This window comes from Podarcis cretensis (genome assembly GCF_951804945.1).
Source record: "Podarcis cretensis genome assembly, chromosome: 4".
Classification (NCBI taxonomy): Eukaryota; Metazoa; Chordata; class Lepidosauria; order Squamata; family Lacertidae; genus Podarcis; species Podarcis cretensis.
Window position 1 is genome coordinate 1,730,908 of NC_137173.1, and position 21,217 is coordinate 1,752,124.

General features: G+C 44.5%; 1 protein-coding gene across 8 annotated transcripts in view; it reads left to right on the forward strand.

Annotated features, from left to right (window-relative positions):
• LOC307214702 (uncharacterized protein) overlaps positions 1-21,217 on the forward strand; it is a 95,059-nt gene that overhangs the window by 66,471 nt on the left and 7,371 nt on the right. Inside the window, exons 1-4 of one of the 8 annotated variants that reach the window (XM_079973613.1) lie at positions 2,342-2,734; positions 2,917-2,961; positions 11,043-11,087; positions 12,767-13,274. The exons of 3 other annotated variants lie outside the window; for them this stretch is intronic. In XM_079973613.1, coding sequence (XP_079829739.1) covers positions 12,858-13,274 — 417 coding nt within the window. In that variant the 5' untranslated portion in view covers positions 2,342-2,734; positions 2,917-2,961; positions 11,043-11,087; positions 12,767-12,857. Of the gene's footprint in view, positions 1-2,341; positions 2,735-2,916; positions 2,962-11,042; positions 11,088-11,608; positions 11,685-12,766; positions 13,275-21,217 lie in introns of those variants that run through there. 4 more of the 8 variants (XM_079973610.1, XM_079973612.1, XM_079973614.1 and 1 more) reach the window with 4 other exon arrangements.

The following is a 21,217-nucleotide window of genomic DNA, read 5'->3' on the forward strand; positions in this document are numbered from 1 at the left end:
TTATGTTGAAATTACTAATAAAAATATTTTTTAAAAACATTTAGAAAGTGTGTGTGTGTGTTTTTACAATCAAGCAATGTATACATATTATGAAAATTACAATACATCATAACATCATATAACCTAATAAAGAGTTATAATTTTTTTCATAAAATAGCGCACTGTCTTTCAGGTTGTGTCTTCCTGGAGTTCCACACCTCTGCTGGGTGGAGAGGAAATGGTCTCTCCTCCTTCATCTCAGCTCCACAGCAGTTCTCTCAAAAAGACATGGTACTCCAGAAGCCCTTTATAACATAAAAACAGAATCAAACAAGGAACTTATGGTTCTGGGGAAATAGTAGTCGTCGTCGTCGTCGTCGTAGAAGTATTTATTCAATTTATATACCCCCCTTTATCAGAATATCCCAGGGCGGTGTACAACATTAAAAGCAGAATACAGAACAACGATGATAAAAACATAATAAAAAGCATCCTGTGAGACAGCCTAGTAATGCAGCACTCCTTTTAAAACTTGAGGGAGACTCACTGCTCACCTGCTTTGAAGGCCACTATGGGGCTGTGGTGATTCATCCAAGGGAGGCTCCTCTGCTGGCCCTCTCAAGATTCTGACATCGTCCACTCTTTCTCCTGTCACCCACACCCATAGAATATGAATAGAGTTGTCCTCCCAAACTCTGCTTACCCTTCAACATGTTGCTGAGCGAATTTGGGACCTGCGACTTTTGGGGCCACACTCCTGAATGAGTCACGTAAATCACAAAAGAGCAACGACCCGCCAAAATGGGCACCTTTTGGGGCCACAGTTTCACGGGAGCCAAAACAGGACATCCTGGGAGCCAATCAGAAGCCAGGGTGGCTTCTGGAATTGCAGGACGTCCCACTCAAAGCAGGACAGTTGACAGGTATGTGAAGACCGCCAAAGATGGAGAGTCCACAACCCATAGTGCAGGCATCCCCAAACTCGGCCCTCCAGATGTTTCGGGACTACAACTCCCATCATCCCTAGCTAACAGGACCAGTGGTCAGGGATGATGGGAACTGTAGTCCCAAAACATCTGGAGGTCCGAGTTTGCCTATGACTGCCATAGTCCATATGGCTGCCTTTCCACTGGCTGAGATGCTTCTGCCCATTTCATCTGCTTAGCCAATCCAGATATTCACGACCAACAGGTGCCACCCCTGCCTCCAGCAACTCTCTCCCATGGGAATGGCTTGGCCAGGAGGTGGCTCCTGTTGTCACTTGTCTCCCCTTCTTCTCTCTGTGAGAAACCAGGGAACGGGAAGGGGAAAGAAACGAAGCTAGAAGATGATCACAGGGTTTTTTTTGGGCGGGGGCTTCTTAACAGTCCTGAGTGGCACCTTGAAGGCTCTCCGATTGAAATATACAGTGAGTTGAGTGTGGATTTCATGCTCTTTATTCAGCTCATAGTGGTGAGGAGGAATTGAAATTCCCCCAGAATTTCTGCTTTATATACATTATTTACACAATGGGCCCCACATGATTGGCTAATTCCAGGATTCACCGGCAGGCAAAATCACTTTTGTGACTTTTGTAATTTGTCCCCACAAAACACTTCATCACAGTTTCTTCCTGTCTCGTAAAAGGGCCTTTGCTGCATGATACCAAATGTAAGAGTTCACTGATAAATGTATCTATGTACTGGCTCACTGGGAAAACTTCAGAAAGTCATATAATGTGAGCTCAGCTACTCAGCAGCCCCTCTGCCTGAGGGATAATCCCTGGCATCCTGATACCTGAGTGCCAGACAGGCAGCCATTCCAGAAATAACAAACCCAGACGAAGGCAAAAGTGTCAGGTTACATTCCATGGGTGTTTGAATGAAGGCAAGGAGAACTATGGGGCAGGGTCCAGGATGCTCAGATTACTGCCACCAAGCCTACTGGCTGCTGTTTGCTCTGGTAATCCTGGCTGGTGTCCTTGTTTTTTGTCCAAGGGAACCCTAAGATTTCTCCATTAACAAAACGTACCCAAAGCCTTCAAAATGTGCACTTTCCTGCATTTTGCAGCTCAGCAATGTGTAGTCCCAGGAGAGGCAGGGACAGCGTGTCTTTCAGTTCCCCCCTCAGCTGAGACCTGCCTGGATGGAGACCTGAGAGCCACCTCTCAATGTCTGGGGGGCTGCTGACCCATGGAAGAGGGAGCCAGCTTGTTTTCTCCTGCCCTAGAGGGGAGCACCCAGAATAAGGGACCCAGAGGACCAGAAAGCAGTTTCTGCTGCCTAAAGAGCAGGAAGAACATTCTGAGGGGAAGAGCAGCAGAATCCCTTGGGAGATGGCGGACTCTCCTTCCTTGGAGGTTTTGAAGCAGAGGTTGGATTCCTGCCTTGCAGGGGGGCTGGAATAGATGACCCTCAGGGCTCCCTCCCATTCTAGGAGGAGCTTCCTTGCTTCCTGCAAACCCCTTTTCCCTGCAACCTCTTCCTCCAGTTTCTGGCCAAGGGAGGGAGCGGATCACAGACCAACCAAGAGCAAAAATAAAATGAGCATCTCTGGGATTGTGCAATGCAGGAGAGAAAAGGCAGAGAGGACTGAGCAGGGTGGACTCGGCTCTGCAAGGGTTAAAGGGAACTGAGCTGCATTCCTAGAGAGGACAGGAAGTAAAGGGGGGCCAGGTCCTCCAGAGGAAAACCCCCTCCCTCCCCTTCCTGCAAGGGGGGGCAGGGTTGCTTTCTGCTATTGCAAAGGCTGCATTGTTCTCTTCCAGGGGGATCTGGTGAGTCTCTTCCTCCTCCCCCCCCAGGGTGCAGTGGGGAGAGGGGGGGTCCCAGGGCTGCAGCAGGGGAGGGTGGCTCAGGTGGGGAGGGCAGACCCCGGGAGCAGGGCGTCCTGCCAGGGAGGGACGGGGTTGCGCGAGGTTTGCAACTACAGTACTCTATATTCTGCATTTGTATAAAGACGCTGCTTACTCCTTTGGGAAGGGCAATCCTCTCCTGGGATCTGGTGAGTCTCCTCTCCCCCCCCCCCGGAGGGTGCAGTGGGGGGAGAGTGGGGGTCCCAGGGCTGCAGGAGAGGGTGGATCGTGGGGGGGGGCGAGCCCCAGGGAGCAGGGGGTCCTGCCAGGGAGGGGCGAGGTGGCAGGAACTGTCTCCTTCCTTTAGATCTTTTGTGGGGGGGGAGGAGGTTCCCGCCCCCCTTCCAGAAAAATAATTATTCAGAGCCCCCTGGGAAATCTAGCAGATAGAAATCCGGCTTCTTTAAATAAGATTATCAGTAGGACTTCTGCTGTGTGTGACACGGGTCAGCGTCATTGCACAAGAGAGGAAACGTGTCTGAATGGTTGCTCCCAAACCTCTTTGTCTGTTTCCCTTCTTTCTTTCTCCCTATTGGCAGAGGAGGCCAGCCAAGCAGATCAATTCAATTCAATTCAAAATCCTTTATTAGGCATAGCACACCACACATTGACAAACAACATATACAAACTGTATAAAATACGGGTACAGCAAACAGAATTTATCCTAGTCTTATTCTTAACTCCCAGAAATTAATCAATGTACATGAATAATATAATACAATTTAATATAAAATAGTAATACAACACAACAACGTCACCTACCATTAGAAACCACTAAGTCTCTTTATCATGGCCCATTCTTTCATCTCTTAAAAATTCGGCCACTTTTAAAGTAATTTGATCATCGCTGTCCGCCAGCATGTCCTGGACCGTTGGTTGAGTACAAATCTGTTTATTGAATTTTAGGGCCTCATATAATTGTATTCTGGCATAACTGCCAAAATCACAGGAGAAGAATATGCTCAACAGTATCGAGTTCCTTTTTCCTGCATTTGCAGAGACGCTCAGATTCTGGGATAGCTAAATATCTTCCTCTCACTACCACCGAGGGAAACATGTTAAATCTGGCCAACATAAACAGCCTACACGATTCATGATTCTTCAGATTTGTCATGTATCCCTTTTGGAAATCTCTACACAAAGGGAGATTTAAGTGAATGGGAGAGCAGGTGCTGTGCTTTGCAACCTCAAGCATGGCGAGAGCACTTTTTTCTGTGAGAGTCTTCCTAATAATTTCCCATGTATCTTTGGGACCAGAGATTTCAAAGTCAGAATGAGCCCTATAGAATCCAGTTTTTTCCTACATATCAGTGATAGATTGTAGATTGCACTATCACTTAAAAGATCGTAAAGTAGAGAATTAGGGGATAGGGCTCTATAATGGAGGAAGATCCAATATTTCAAGGTCCTCAGCCATGCTCTAACTGATAAAGGCAATATTCCCAGCTCACAACATACTGTTTCATATTTTACTGAGTTTGCAAGTCCTAATAATGACCTCAGAAGGGAAGCGTGAAATTTATCCAACCTCTTGAGGTCACCTGAAATCCACACTGGTGTGCCGTAAAGAAGTTGGGCACAAAGTTTCATATCAATCACTTGCAATACAGCTGGGATGAATCTGTTTCCTACTGGAGAAAAAAAATAGGATTTTATATGGTGGGCTGTCACTTTGGCCTTAGCTATAGCAGCACATATATGTGTATTCCAATTCATATTATTTTTGAATGTGATTCCCAGATAATTGAAGTGCTTAACTTCCTGTATTAGATGTCCATTAATTATACATCCTTTTGGGTTCCCTCTCTTTCTGAATTGCATAATCTTTGTCTTATCATAATTAATTTTGAGAGTATTAAGAGAGCAGTAGTTTGAGAAACTCTTAAATAATTTTTTTAAACCCAAAACAGAGAGTGAAATAATTACAGCATCATCTGTATAAAGTAGTAGAGAGAGTGGGCAATTGTTTAAATAAGGAGTATGAGTGGTTGCATTTTGAAGGGAGAATGGTAGGTCAGATAAAAAAAGATTAAATAGGGTAGGGGCCAAGATACAGCCTTGCCTAACTCCACGATTATTCAGAATAGGACCTGCAAGTCTACCATCTTTTGATACTTTAACATATATTTGGTTATTAGAATGTAAACTTTGAATCAGTGTAAGTAAATATGGGTCAATACCAAGGTGTTCTAGTTTAGTCCATAGTTTGTTGCGGTCAACCGAGTCAAAGGCACTTTTTAAATCCACAAATGCCACAAAGAGTTTCCGTTTATTTCTCATGACATATTTATCCACAAGATGACTTAACACTAGACACTGGTCAAGAGTTGACGAGCCTGCCTTAAAACCAGCCTGCTCTTTACCAGGTAGGCCTTTTGTCAGCATCCATTCTTCCAATTTAATAAGCAGAGATTTGGCATAGATTTTGCTTATGCATGGTAGCAAACTTATAGGCCTGTAATTCTCTTGGCAATTCCTATCACCTTTTTTAAAGATCGGTACCACTATTGGGTTGTTCCACGACTTAGGTACAATGGCTGCTTGATAGATAGAATTAAAAAGCGGCACAAGTTTAATGGCCCACCATTCTATATCTAATCTCAACAGGTCTATTGGGATGCCATCCATACCCGGTGATTTCCCTTGCTTAAACGAAAAGATTATCCTTTTCATCTACTCAACAGTAATTTGAAATTATGTGGTTTTTTGCGAAAGAAACTTTAAAATTTTCCTTTTTACAAACTTGGTGATCATAAAAAACAGCAGTAAAATGTGAAATCCAAACCTCATAGCTTATATTAGGGAGCTCAGTGGTATCTTTTATTGAGAGAAGTGACCAAAAAGTTTTAGTATCTTTAATTTCTAATGCAGTAACAATTTTAGACCATTTGGCTAGTGCAAACTCAGATTTTTTTTCCAGGAGCATGTTCTTAAAAGCATTTTTCATTTCAAAGTAAGTCTTCCAGAGACCTTGAAAATTGGTAATATAGGCTTCTTTTAGACAAGTTCTATCTTATAGTTAATACAATCTTTATCAAACCAGTTATACTTATTTAAAGGTTTGTTGCTGGACTGAGAGTCTAAAAAAGAAGAAAATAATTCCTGGATAGTCTTATAATAACAATCATTATCCTCCAAGGGCAACAAATTTTGGTTAGCCACAGGTTCCGGAAGAACTGGGTTATTTTCAAATACTGCTAATAGATCCTCCCTATTTTTATCACTTATATAAATTCTTTTGGCATAAATAGTCTTATCAATACTAATAGGAGGTCTAATATCATTATTTCTAGGATTCCTGTACATCTCTAAAACTATTGGAAAATGGTCACTCTCTGAGCGAGGTACAACTGTAAAAGAGGCAATTTCATTTAACATTTCAACGGAAACTAGAGAATAGTCGATGACGCTCCTACCCCTTTTGGAGCTAAAAGTAAAATTCCCTGGAATATCTGGCCACATTGAGCCATTCAAAAATGAGAGGTTCAATTCTAAAACCAATTGTAGAAGTTTTCCTCCCGCTTTATTAATAATGATGTCCTTAGAATTCCTCCCTATTCTCAATGGAAGAGGGGCATCTTCAGCTAGATTTGAGCCATAGCGTTTATAGAGAGCTGTATTGTCTGATCCAATTCGAGCATTGGTGTCTCCCATTACAATCAGGGGAATATTTGGAAATTTACTACGTATTAAATACAACTCATCAGAGACCAAATTCCAACCATAATCTGGTCTGATTTCCAACTCTATGGGAGGAAAATATATATTTAAAAGAAAAATTTCCCTGTATACAATGGTAAGTGATAACAGTTGTGCATACTGTCCAATATTTCTGGTATAATTAATTTTAAGGTTAGAAGACTGTTTAATACCGCAGATCAAACCAGCTTTAGGGCGACCTTTTGTTAACATTTTAGTAGCGGGGAAATTATAGGTAATAAAATTAGGAATATTTAAAGGTTTAAGAGACCAGGTTCCCTGCAAAAGTATTATATCATAAGGTTCAAGAAAATTTATAAAATCAGGATCAGCTAGTTTACTTGAAAGTCCAGCTACATTCCAGGACATAATAGAAAGAGTTTGGAGAGAACTTTGATTTAAGGGTGCTAGTGAGGTATGCGTGGTGCATTCCGAATGTCACACCAAATTCCTCTGGTTCTTACCATTATCCCTTTCAGCGGGATCATATAGTTCAGATGCTAATTCAATGATATTTAAAGATGTATTCAGAATGCTCACATTTGAGGAGGGTGGAATGCTAGGGTTGCAACCTGGCGCACCCATGCTGGGCACTTTATTTGGGGAGCCCAATTCAGTCTCATTTAATTCTCTCATTTTATCCCATGCTAATGTAGTGACCAGGTTTGCCTCTGGGATGGATTGCATGCGAGCTGGGTTATGGGAGGGGTGTTTCAGCTCCAGGATCTGAGAGGATGGATTCATCTCCGCAGCAACCACTAGACCTGGGGTAACGGAGGGTTTCTCGGCCCATAAGTCCAGCTCGTGACGATAGAGGCATGAAGCCTGATCTGAGACATACTCAGATATGTTTTGATTATGTAGTCCCGGTTGGTCCTTCGTCAGATTTGTCAAGCAAGAGCGAAGGTTATTCAGTCTATAAAGTATTTTGTTCTGAGTTTCTTGGGGTAGTGTGCAGTAGGAGTAAATTAAATTAGTTTCAAAACTTTCGAACCCGTTACCTTGGCTCGCCTCATATAAAGTCCCGGGCGAGTCTGGTCTTTGAAGATCATTAATAAGTAACTCTTGGTGGTGATTAGGCGAGTCCTCAGTGTCTTTTATATCAATTAAAGTGTGGTGTTCAGCCTTTTGATGAGGTGTTGCAGTCGAGGTCGCAGGACTGGTAAATAGTGGGATAGGAGAGGCCTCATTTTTAAAGTACCTTGATCTTTTTACACCACTTGTCTTTAGGTGTTTTCTGTGTTTATATATCAGTTTTGCCATTCTCCGATCTTGGAATGTAGCCACCGCCCTGGCAAGCAAGCCATCAAAATAGAGATATTCCACTTGGTCCAGCTCCAAGGGATTACTCAAAGTACCTGGCATGAATGCCTTAATGAAGTTCAGTAAATGGACTTTGCGATCCTCTTGAGGTAAAAATCCTGGAGGCTTAGGATAGCTTGAGAAAACAAGCTTGTTTTGAAGCAACACCAGCTTCCAGTTCTTATTTGTTGGAATGCTCTCCTTATTTGATTTGGAGTTGTCTATAGTTAAAACGGGGACGCAGGTGGCGCTGTGGGTTAAAGCCTCAGCGCCTAGGGCTTGCCGATCGAAAGGTCGGCGGTTCGAATCCCTGCGGCGGGGTGCGCTCCCGCTGCTCGGTCCCAGTGCCTGCCAACCTAGCAGTTCGAAAGCACCTCCGGGTGCAAGTAGATAAATAGGGACCGCTTACCAGCGGGAAGGTAAACGGCGTTTCCGTGTGCGGCTCTGGCTCGCCAGAGCAGCGATGTCACGCTGGCCACGTGACCCGGAAGTGTCTCCGGACAGCGCTGGCCCCTGGCCTCTTAAGTGAGATGGGCGCACAACCCCAGAGTCTGTCAAGACTGGCCCGTACGGGCAGGGGTACCTTTACCTTTACCTTTATAGTTAAAACGTAGGACCATGGATCTTGGGGCAACAAATCTTGCTTCGAGCTTGGGGGTGGAGTAAGCATTGAAGGTTTTAGACAATCCAGAGCTTTGTCATCACAACCGTTTGGGGGCAAATCCTGTTTAACTGACTTCTTGGCTGAAGACTTCACCAGGTTCCCTGTAGTCCCAGAGGCTGTTGTGCTCTCTAGTAGGTTAAAAAGCTTTTTAAAAACCATTTTTTTATAATGCACTATCTTAAAATTTTTTTATGTTTTTACTTTTTTTAACATTTTTTACAACTATGGATCTCCTTTTACAAGCATTAGCTCTGCAGGCTTTCTTACCCTTCCTTAAAGGGCCACTCCTACAGAGGGTGGGGGCGAGGCCATGATTACTTTCCAATTTTGCAGGCATTTTGCAGGGTTTTCTCCAAAGAGTTTTACAGGAGTCAGCCATGATGGTAAGAATTTTTGTGCAAATGTCCAAGTAGGACTTTATGGATTCAATGTCCTCAGTAAGGAGCACTAGCCATTTGATGATTGAGAGACCCTCTTCATTTGTCTCGTGGGAATGAGGATAAGAGTCTTTCGAAGGCTTAATATTTCCCGAGGCCAGTTCCGAAATTTGTTTTAACATTAGTTCCTCCAATTTTTGATCTAACGATGGTTCGGGGGTAACTTGGGATTTGGCTTTCAGTTTCGGGGATGCTTCATCGGCTGTATTGAGGATATTTTGTGTTGGTTCCATTATATTCAGGCTTTTATCACTACTTTTGGTTGTTGTTGTTGTTTAGTCGTGTCCAACTCTTCGTGACCCCATGGACCAGAGAACGCCAGGCACTCCTGTCCTCCACTGCCCCCCGCAGCTTGGTCAGACTCATGCTGGTAACCTCGAAAACACTATCCAACCATCTCGTCCTCTGTCGCCCCCTTCTCCTTGTGCCCTCCATCTTTCCCAACATCAGGGTCTTCTCCAGGGAGTCTTCTCTTCTCATGAGGTGGCCAAAGTACTGGAGCCTCAGCTTCACAATCTGTCCTTCCAGTGAGCACTCAGGGCTGATTTCCTTCAGAATGGAGAGGTTTGATCTTCTTGCAGTCCATGGGACTCTCAAGAGTCTCCTCCAGCACCAGAATTCAGAAGCATCAATTCTTCGGCGATCAGCCTTCTTGATGGTCCAGCTCTCACTTCCATACATCACTACTACACTCCTTTCTTTGCATAACCAGTCCTTCACTATGGCTGTAAGAGAGATTGGTAGGAGAGAGTTGACTTTCTCTTCCCTTCTCGTTCTCGTTCTCATTCATTTCAGTCGTTTCCTCATTTGTTCCACATTTTGCTCTCTTCATATAGAAGCAAGTGATTTTTGTTTGTGCTTTCTTTGGAGTGGCTCTTTTGAAGGTGGGTCTTACAGCCTTCAGAGAAAAACCTGAGGTTTTGCAGCCACTCCTGGTTGTCACCATTGTTTCTTTAAAGTTGTAAATTATATCTTCATTGTTGTGGATTATTTTGTTGTAATAAATGCGCTACAAAGCATTGACTGAGATAAATATACATGAGGTAGTTGTAAAAGAGGAGAAAGACAACGCGGTGGAGAAGCAGAGGTGAGTATGCTTCTTCAACTGCTGCAAAATGAATACCGCAGAGGCTCTGGAACTCCCCCGGTAATAATCAGGAAGTTTAAAAGGATTTGAATATATATATATAATATATATATATCTTCTTTCAGGGTCTTAATACCTTAAAACTTGAGTTAAAAACTTAATTGAACTAAACTAGTATCATTAGCTCCGTCGCAGGGCTCTCCGCAAGGCAGTTTTGGGTAAAGGGAGAAGTTCCAAGGCTCTCTCAGGCCCTTATCAGGTAAGCGATTTTCCTCTCCTCCAAATGATTTCTCTCTAATCACATTCTTTTCCTTTGGGGAGTTATACTCACTCGGCTGCAGTAAAAGTTCACAGCAGGTTTCCTTCAGCTGTTAATCTTCCTTATCACTTAAAACAATTAGAGTAGAGAGCGGTGGAACTCCACAGGGCTTTCTGAGCAGTTTTTCTTAATATGTCTTTGGCTTAGCTCAGCCTGCCTGCCAGTGAAGTGTTTCCCAGCAGCTGCAGAGATCCTTTTTTCGTAAAAGTGATAAAAAAGCTGATAAAAAAGCTGATAAAAGTAATAAAAAGCTGATAAAACTAGTAAAAACTAATATAAACTAATAAAAACCGCACAACTAACGCGGAGCTCAAATCAGTGCTTCCTCTAACGACGCCATCTTGTTTCTGAAGGTACAGTGGGGAGAAGGTGGGGGTCCCAGGGCTGCAGCAGTGGAGGGTGCAGTGGGGAGGGTGGCTCATGTGGGGGGGGGCGAGCCCCAGGGAGCAGGGGGTCCTGCCAGGGAGGGGCGAGGTGGCAGGAACTCTCTCCTTCCTTTAGATCTTTTGTGGGGGGGGAGGGGAGGAGGTTCCCGCCCCCCTTCCAGAAAAATAATTACTCAGAGCCCCCTGGGAAATCTAGCAGATAGAAATCCAGCTTCTTTAAATAAGATTATCAGTAGGACTTCTGCTGTGTGTGACACGGGTCAGCGTCATCGTGTCTGAATGGTTGCTCCCAAACCTCTTTCTTTGTTTCCCTTCTTTCTTTCTCCCTATTGGCAGAGGAGGCCAGCCAAGCAGATCAAGCCAAGCTTTGTGAGGAGCTGGGTATGTTTACATGGAGAAGAGAGGAGACAGAGAGGAGACAGGAGAGCCATGTCAGATTAGATAATTTATTACGGTCAGAGACCAGCTTAGAAGACACACTTGGGGGTACAGTCACAGAAGTAAAACAGGCAATTTATGTACAACAACAAATTTAAAAACAATGTACACCAACAAACTATCCCAGGGAGTTGACTCAGAGTCACCCATGAAACCGAGTTTGGGGATTTTCATGACGGACTATTTTGAGTTGGGAGATGGTCTGCGCCTACAGATCTGTACACAGTATCTGGTGACCATCCAGGTCATCTTCTGATCTTTGCCTAACAGGAAACGGTCTAATTTTTGCTTTTGCGGGAGGTCAGCGAGCCTCACCAGCAGCGGATCAATGGTCTTACTACGTGTCTCTTGGTAAAAGGGACGTCTGAAGAACAAGTGTTCTTGGCTTCTTATCTCTCCCAATGGGCAGATAGGCATAGGGGGCATAGGGGACTTTTCTAAAGGCTCCATCCAGGTCCAGCGAGGGAAGAGCCGAGCTTCTGGCGAGTGTAAAGGCCCTTCTTGCATTTCTAGATGCGAGAAAGAAGAGATATTCTGCCGGTGCGGCTATATATTTCTCGATTTCTCCAATTTTATGGTCGGGGCACCTTGCGCAGTCCTGTTGTCTCTCGGTGTCTAATATTCTTTGCCTGGCCCAAGCCCAGACTTAGAAGGGCTTGAGGGGCAAAACCCAGTTTCTGGAGGGTGTTCAGAACTGCAGTCTGCCAGCCTGACTGGAATTGGTCGCACAGAATCAATGGGGCTATCCCTCGGGGGAGCAGATTCAATGTGAGCCATTTGTAGATTGATGTTAGGCAGATGCTATCTTCCACTCTCATCATCCCCATTTCTAATCTAACCCATGTGTTTGAGACACATCTGGGCACTTGGAGGAGAGCTCTAAGAAGTCTAGAAATATGCCGATTTGCGAGCTTTGGAGGGTGGAGTTCTGAGTCATGGAGTGCAGATACTAAATTATTTAGATAGAAATTGAATAGTAGAGGGGCCAATAGGCACCCTTGCCTGACTCCTTTAGAGGTTTTAATAGGGTCCGTTAGGTGTCCTAGGCGGCTACACCTGACTCTAAGAGCCGTGTTTGCGCGCAGTGCCTGAATTAAGAGCAGAAGCTCTTAATTCTATGTAGGTACCCTACAGTCTGTCCCAGAGTCTGGTTCTGGAGACTGTATCAAAGGCTGCTTTTAGATCAACAAAGGCAGTGTATACTGAGGCCGGCCTTTAGGAGAGCCATATCACCTGGGCGCAGGATTCCAACCAATGGCTTCAAGCTACAAGAAAGGAGATTCAGATTCAACACACGTAGTCATTTTTCACTAGGAACCAATGACTCCCTTGTCAATCAGTTCTGATTTCATGCATTGACTTGAAGGAAGGAGCAACCAGGCTGATTCGCCTCGCATTGATCTCTTCGCTTGCCTCCACATTTCCACAATCTCCCTTCTAGAGGCCTCCATCTCCTCCTCCTCCTCCTCCTCCTCCTCCTTTTTAGAAAGATAGCTCAGAGTCTGGGCTGTGGTGCAGTCCTATCCTGGTTCCCAGCAAGACTCACCCATGCTTGCTCAGGGAAACTTTCTTCTCTTGATACTGTACAACTTTTGTAACAGAACAATGTATTTGCTTTGTAGGTTTTGCTAGAGCTTCTCATTCAGACAGACAGAACTTGGCAGAAGACCAAAAGGTTCCTTCCCATCTCTCAGAGGCTTCCTGAGAGCACAGATGGATGAGCGAGACACAGCTGGCCCTAGAGCAGGAAGAGGCCATGCCATCCAAACTGGGAGCAGTGGCGGATTCTTGGAAAACTCTGTGCAGAAGATCTTGGGTGAGGAGGATACCCACTCCTCAGAGGTGCAGAGCCAGCAGTTGAGGCAGTTCTGCTTCGAGGAGGTTAAAGGACCCCGAGAGGTTTGCAGCCGACTCTACCACTTTGACCGTCAGTGGCTGAAGCCAGAAAGGCACACGAAAGCTGAGATGCTGGACCAGGTGATCTTGGAGCAGTTCCTGGCTGTCCTTCCACCGGAGATGGAGAGCTGGGTGAGGGACTGTGGAGCAGAGACCAGTTCCCAGGCGGTGGCCTTGGCCGAAGGTTACCTCCTGAGTCAGGCAGAGGAGAGAGAGCAGGCAGAGAGAAAGCAGGTGAGAGAGACTTTCCTCTGGATACTCCCAAGGGGCTCCAAACAGGATGGAGAACATCCAAAAATGGTCTGCTGATGGCCCATCCGTTTTCGGGGAATGAGATCTAATACCCTTAAAGTATCTGTCTTTGCGTTCTCTTTCTAATATTTCTCACCTTTCAGGTGAGGGCAGGGCAGCAGCTGAAGAAGGAGCAAAAAGGGTTTTCTGGTGTGTGTGTTTCTTTGTGGCTGATAGCTGCTCTCCCTGTGCAGGGGTCAGAGGGGGCAGGGTTTCTGTTGAGGCAGGTGATTAGCTGTGGGAGGAGCTTATCAGAGCGCGCAGTTTGATCCATCTTTTAGATTTAGGGGAGCTAGTCTCAAACATTTGTTTGGGGAGACCTAGGTTTTTTTGGGGGGAGTTATTTGTCCTGTCTTCACGCTTTTTATGATGGAGGAATGCTGTAGCCACCCCCAATGACACATTCTCAAGATGGAGGGTGAGGGAACAGCTGCAGTCGCCTGCGGTTCCTGCGCAATGTTTGCAATCTTGCCAAAGGTTGCAGGCTGCTTTACCTGCAGCAATTGCATGTTGATTGCGCTCTTAGAAGACAAAGTCCAGCAACTGGAGGAACGTGTAGCTATGCTCCAAAGAATTAGAGCTGGAGCTCTTCTTGGAAGCAACAGAGCACACTGTCTCCACCAAGGAGGAGACAGGGGACTCCCCTGAAAGGAGGCTAGTTCACCAACACAGGAGCCAGATATATGGAGAAACGTGACTCAAAGAAATAGGAGGCCCAGGGTTCGCTCTGATTGTTTAGAAATACACAATCGCTTTGAGGTCCTCTCCCCTAGCATGGAAGACGAAGAACAGACTCCATTTGAGGATCTCTCCCTCATTACAGTCGATCAGGTATATGAAGACGAGCAGCAAAGTCAGTCCTCAGGGAATGTTCAGGCGTCCTTGGAACGGACAGCTCACGGAAGAACCCCGACCAAACCTAAGAGGAGGCGTGTAGTGGTGATAGGGGATTCCCTACTGAGGGGAACAGAAGCAGTGATCTGTGGGCCTGACAAGATGTCTCGGGAAGTGTGCTGTCTCCCCAGGGCTAAGATCCAAGATGTAACTGAACGACTGCAAGGAATCATAAAACCCACTGACAAATACCCCTTCCTCTTGGTTCATGTGGGAACCAATGACACTGCAAGCAATAGCCTCCAGAAGATCAAAAGAGACTACGAGGCTCTGGGCAGGAAATTGAAGCAATTAAATGCACAAATTGTCATCTCATCTGTCCTCCCAGTTGAACGACGTGGCCCAGGGAGAGAGGGAAAAATTGTGGAAGTGAAGAACTGGCTTCGCAAATGGTGTAAACAGGAACAGTTTGGATTCCTAGATCACGGACTGCAGTTTCTTGAAGATGGACTTCTGGCAAGCGATGGGCTGCACCTCACAACGGTTGGGAGGAATGTTTTTGCCAAAAATCTCAGAAACCTCATCAGGAGGTCTTTAAACTGACTAATGTGGGGGAGGGAGACAGTGCTCCTGAAGGTAGGAGTCTATCAGTTGATGAAGATGATCATCCAAATGTCATAGACCAAATGGAGCAAACAGCACGCAGACCTAATGGTGGGAGGAAAAAATCCTTAAATAAGAGACACGGGGGAATGATTAATGGACTTCAATGTCTGTACACTAATGCGCAAAGCATGGGAAATAAACAAGATGAGCTTGAGCTCTTGGTACAGCAAACTAAATATGACATAATAGGCATCACTGAAACCTGGTGGGATAAGTCCCACGATTGGAATGTAATAATGGAGGGATACAATCTATTTCAGAGAAACAGACCAGACAAGAAAGGAGGAGGAGTGGCGTTATATGTCAAGGATGTGTATACCTGTGAAGAGATCCAAGATTTAGAACCTCAAAGGCAAAGTGAGAGCATTTGGGTTAAAATTAAGGGAGAGAAGAGTAACAGTGACCTCATTGTGAGAGTTTACTATAGATCCCCAAGCCAAACGGAGGACATAGATGATGCCTTCCTGGAACAGATGGCCAAGCATGCAAAAGGAAGGGAGATAGTAGTAATGGGGGACTTCAATTACCCGGATATTTTTTGGATGTCAAACTCAGCCAAGAGCATAAGGTCAAACAGATTCCTCACTGGCCTTGCAGGCAACTTCATTGTCCAGAAAGTGGGAGAAGCAACAAGAGGAACAGCCATTTTAGATCTGGTCCTAACCAATGTTGATGACCTGGTTAGTGGGGTAGAAGTGGAAGGATCATTAGGCGCGAGCGATCATGCTCTTCTGAAGTTTACTATACAGCGGAAAGGAGCAGCCAAGCATACTAGGACTCAATTTCTTGACTTTAAGAAAGCCGACTTCATAAAACTTAGGGAAGTGCTGGGTGAGATCCAATGGACAGTAATACTAAAAGTATTACTAAAAATAATACTAACTTCCAGGTTAGTGCCTCCGGCAATGGCGGAGCCCCTCCGATCGGGAGGAACTTGCTCCGTGGAAAGCAGGGTCTGAACCGCCACGGCAAAGGCGGAGACCCATGGAAATCACAGGCGGAAAAAGCCTGTGAACTTGGGATTCGGCTGACACCTTTTGCGCCTCCCCTACTCGTGGGGAGACCCGGTTTCGGGAATCCAGAGCGACGTGGGGTGAGCGGCGCGGTGCTTTGAATCGACCGCTTCTTTCACGGAGTGAAGCCGCATTGCTATTGTCGGAGAGCGCTGACTTTTTCCTGTGGGCAATTGGACTTTAAACAACAACCCGTGAGTAGAACAGAAAATTGGATCTCTAAATACCTTAATTGGCATCGAATGGGGAAGGTTCAAAACAGGAAGTCCGCCTTCCCTTTTTGTAAATAGACTGAAGCAAAGAGGTTGCTAGCTAAGGTCTTGGAAAGCTTCATGTAAAGGATTAAACTTCCAGTGATTGAAATTATTAAACCCCCCTTGGAAGCAGGGGAAGAGGGGGGAAATTTTGGACCAAGCGAGCCTGCAGGAGAGAGTGAAAAATCAATTTACCACTGCTCTGAACCTGGAAATGGGATGCAAAACAAAAAAAAAAAGGCCATTGATGGTGAACAGTACGTATTTGACAGCTAGCTAAATAAGAGAATGATACTGTTTCCATTGTCCGCTTCTGCGTTTAAAAGAAAGAAAAGGTAACTGAAAATTGATACTATTTTCACTTTTGGAATTGTGTTGGAAAGGAGTGATACAAGTGGAGACTGTTCCCCTCTAGAGGGAGTTTTTGAAATTGTTACAAGAGTGGAGCTGAGGAATCCAGCTGTATGATAAGGACTGTGGGAACTAGAGATTGACCTTGAACATTTCAAGAATGTCGGCTGGAGAAGCTTTAGTGTCTGCATTTTATAAGACAAACCATTTGTTGGAAAAACTTCATAAAAAGATAGATGTCATGACTACTAAAATTGACATCTTGGGGTCAAAAGTGTGCATCAACACAGAAGTTATCCAGGATCCGGCACAGGAATCTGTTTTAACTGGACAAATTGTTGAAAAGGAGAAGGAGAAAGTTGCTGTTGTCAAACCTAAAGCAATACAAGGGGGAGCTTTAACCTTACAGAGGCAAATTGAGGATTACAAGTTGAGACCTGTTATGATTGAAACTAGAAAAAGCCAGATTTTGAAGATTGGTGCCTGGCCTGGACTGGAAAAGGAAAAGGAAAATTGGAGAGATCCACTTATGCAGGGATCAACTGACTTTTGGGATATGGACTTGGGTCAGGAGGAGATTGGAGCTTTGGGGGCCCATGGATTTGGAGGAACCTTGAAACAAGATTTGAAATACTTTATGGATCCTAGCTTTAAATATGGGAATTTGGCTGACCTGTCAAGAAGGAATAAAAGCATTGTTGGGTCGGAGCTTTCCCGCGATCTGCTTTCTAGCACTAAAGACTATGAAGAAGACCGGCAGAAGGGACGTGAAGAAGAGTTAAGAGCCTCGGACATAAGATCTCCAGGTTGATGGACTGTATGGGGTTGACGGAAGTGACTGGCAGAGGCCGAGACCAGGGAGAGGAGATGGTGGAAGAAGATTGGGAAATTTAAAGTTTATATATGGAAATTTTGTAAAATTTACTGAGGGGTAGAAAAATCGTGGAATGAAATTTTATGACCTTAGTGGAAATGTTTTAAGAGGTTAAGTTCAAATAGGTATATTAGTTTTAATGAGAAATAAGATTAAAAATATTTAAGGAAAGTTAGAAGGATGTTGGAATGAAGTTATGTGGTTTTAGCAGAAATGCTATAAAGGGTTAAGTAAAAACGGATTGTTAATTGGTGAAAGAAGGGAATGTAAAATTACAGTATATTAAGATAAATTATTAGTATAAAAACAAAGATGGAAAGGATTTGCTGAAATATCTAACTGAACTAGAATACAAAAAAAAGGAGGTGTGAGGAGGTCAAGGAAACAAGCAAATGAAAGATAAGTTATGTGAAGGTTTGATCTGTTTTTGCTTTTGTTTTTTCAATTGTATTTTTCTTTCTTTCTTGTTTGCTCTTTTTTATTGTGATGTTTTGTTTTCTGTTTAATTTGGTGTGTTTTTTCTTTTTTCTTTTTCTTGTGTAACCTTTAAAACTTTAACAATTTTTTTTTAAAAAAAGAAAAGCTAAAGCACAGAATGAACTCAGGCTTGCTAGAGAGGTTAAAGCAACAAAAAAGGTTTTTATGGGTATGTTCGTAGCAAAAGGAAGAACCAATAAACAGTGGGGTCACTCAGAGGAGAAGATGGTGAAATGCAAACAGGGGACACAGAAAGGGCTGAACTCCTCAATGCCGTCTTTGCCTCAGTCTTCTCCGATAAAGAAAACAATGCCCGACCTGAAGAATTTGGAGCAAATGATTCAGCAGAGGAAACACAGCCCAGAATAACTAAGGAGATAGTACAAGAATACTTGGCTAGTCTAGATGTATTCAAGTCTCCAGGGCCAGATGAACTGCATCCAAGAGTATTAAAAGAACTGGCAGATGTGATCTCAGAACCACTGGCAGTCATCTTTGAGAATTCCTGGAGAACAGGCGAAGTCCCGGCAGACTGGAGGAGGGCAAATGTTGTCCCTATTTTCAAAAAGGGGAGAAGAGAGGACCCAAATAATTACCGCCCAGTCGGTCTGACATCAATACCAGGGAAGATTCTGGAGCAGATTATTAAGCAAACAGTCTGTGAGCACCTAGAAAGGAATGCTGTGATCACCAATAGTCAGCATGGATTTCTGAAAAATAAGTCATGTCAGACTAACCTGTTCTCGTTTTTTGACAGAATTACAAGCCTGGTAGATGAAGGGAACGCAGTGGATGTAGCCTACCTTGATTTCAGCAAGGCATTTGACAAGGTGCCCCATGATATTCTTGTAAAGAAGCTGGTAAAATGCGGACTTGACTATGCTACCACTCAGTGGATTTGTAACTGGCTGACTGACCGAACCCAAAGGGTGCTCATCAATGGTTCCTCTTCATCCTGGAGAAGAGTGACTAGTGGGGTGCCACAGGGTTCTGTCTTGGGCCCGGTCTTATTCAACATATTTATCAACGACTTGGATGATGGACTCAAGGGCATCCTGATCAAATTTGCAGATGACACCAAACTGGGAGGGGTGGCTAACACCCCAGAGGACAGGATCACACTTCAAAACGACCTTGACAGATTAGAGAACTGGGCCAAAACAAACAAGATAAATTTTAACAGGGAGAAATGTAAAGTATTGCACTTGGGCAAAAAAAATGAGAGGCACAAATACAAGATGGGTGACACCTGGCTTGAGAGCAGTACATGTGAAAAGGATCTAGGAGTCTTGGTTGACCACAAACTTGACATGAGCCAACAGTGTGACGTGGCAGCTAAAAAAGCCAATGCAATTCTGGTCTGCATCAATAGGAGTATAGCATCTAGATCAAGGGAAGTAATAGTGCCACTGTATTCTGCTCTGGTCAGACCTCACCTGGAGTACTGTGTCCAGTTCTGGGCACCACACTTCAAGAAGGACACTGACAAACTGGAATGTGTCCAGAGGAGGGCAACCAAAATGGTCAAAGGCCTGGAAACGATGCCTTATGAGGAACGGCTAAGGGAGCTGGGCATGTTTAGCCTGGAGAAGAGGAGGTTAAGGGGTGATATGATAGCCATGTTCAAATATATAAAAGGATGTCACATAGAGGAGGGAGAAAGGTTCTTTTCTTCTGCTCCAGAGAAGCGGACACGGAGCAATGGATCCAAACTACAAGAAAGAAGATTCCACCTAAAGATTAGGAAGAACTACTTCCGGGTTAGCGCCATCGGCAATGGCGGTGTTCCTCTGACTGAGAGGAACCCACTCCGTGGAATTCGGGTCATGCCACCGCGGCGAAGGCCGAGACCCTTTAAAAATCCCAGGCGGAGGAAGCCTGGGAACGTGGGATTCAGCTGACCCCAGGAGCGCCCCCTACCCGCAAGGAAACCCCTTTTTGGGGGTTCCGAAGTGACGTGGGGTGAGCGGCGCAGTGTTTTGAATCGACCGCTATTTTTACGGAATGAAGCCGCGTAGCCATTGCTGGAGAGCGCTGACTTTTTCTTGTGGACATTGGATTTCAAACAACAACCCGTGAGTAGAACGGAAATTGGGCTTTTAAAGTATTTTTAAATTGGCACCGATCGGGGAAGGTCTAAACAGGAAGTCCACCTCCCCTTTCTGTAAATAAACTGAAGCAAATAATTTGTTAACTAAGGTCGTGGAGAGTCTTACCTAAAGGATTAAAACTCCACTGATTGAAACTTCTATCAATACCTTTTTTGGAAGCAGGGAAGCCTGCAGGAGAAGGTCAAAATTTGTAAATTGAAGCACCACTTCCCTAAACCCGGGAGTGATCTGCGAGAGCCCGTTGATGGGAATAGATAAATTTGACAGCTAGCTGTCAAGATACAAAAGAAGGACTTTGTTTCTATTGTCCGTTTCTGTGTTTTAAAAAGAAGGAAGGTAATTGGAATTGCTACAATTTTACGTCTGGGACTTTTGGGACTGAGCTGGAAGGAGTGTTAAATGGAAACTGTGTCCCTCTAGAGGGGGTTTGGGGATATTGTTGCAAGGATGCAGCTGGGAAATTGGTTCTAAAGATAAAGGAAGTCGCGTCTGAACTGAATAGGACATTTTATCTGCTGGGAAAGCTGCAAGAACAGATAACCGTCATGGCTGCCAATGTTGAAATTTTGGGAACGAAAGTGGGCATCAGCAAAGAAGTTGACAAGAACCCGGCACAGGAATCTCTTTCAACTGAACAAATTGAAGAACCAGAGAAGGAGAAAGTTGCTGTTGTTAAAGTGATGCAAGGGGGAGTCGTAACCCTACAGAGGCAAATGGTGGCTTATAACTTGAGGCCTTATACGACTGCAATTAGGAGAAGCCAGTTTTTGGAGATGAGAGCCTGGCTTGGCTTGGAAAATGAAAGATGGAGAGATCACCCTATGTGGGGATCAAATGACTTTTGGGATATGAATCTGAGCCAGGTGGAGATTGGAGCCTCTGGGGCCTTTGGATTTGGAAGGAGTGTGAAACAAGATTTGGAATATTCTATGGGGCCTACCTTTAACTATGGAAGTCTGGCAGACTCGCTAAGAAGGAATATGACTACCGTTGGGTTGGAGCTCCCCCGAGATCTGTTTTTTAACACCAAAGACTACCAAAAAGATTGGCAGAAGGGACATGAAAGAGAGTTAAGAGCCTCGGACTTAAGATCTCCGGGTTGATGGACTTTTGGAGAACTGTTGGTAGGGGCCGAGACCGGGGAGGGGAGATGGTGAAAGAAAAATTGGGAATTTAAAGTGTATATATTGTGATTTTTTTTAAAAAAAAAAAAATTCTTTTAATGAGAGATGGGAAAATCGTGGAATGGAATTTTTATGACCCTAGGGGAAACGTTTTAAGAGAATAAGTTCAGATATATAAGTTT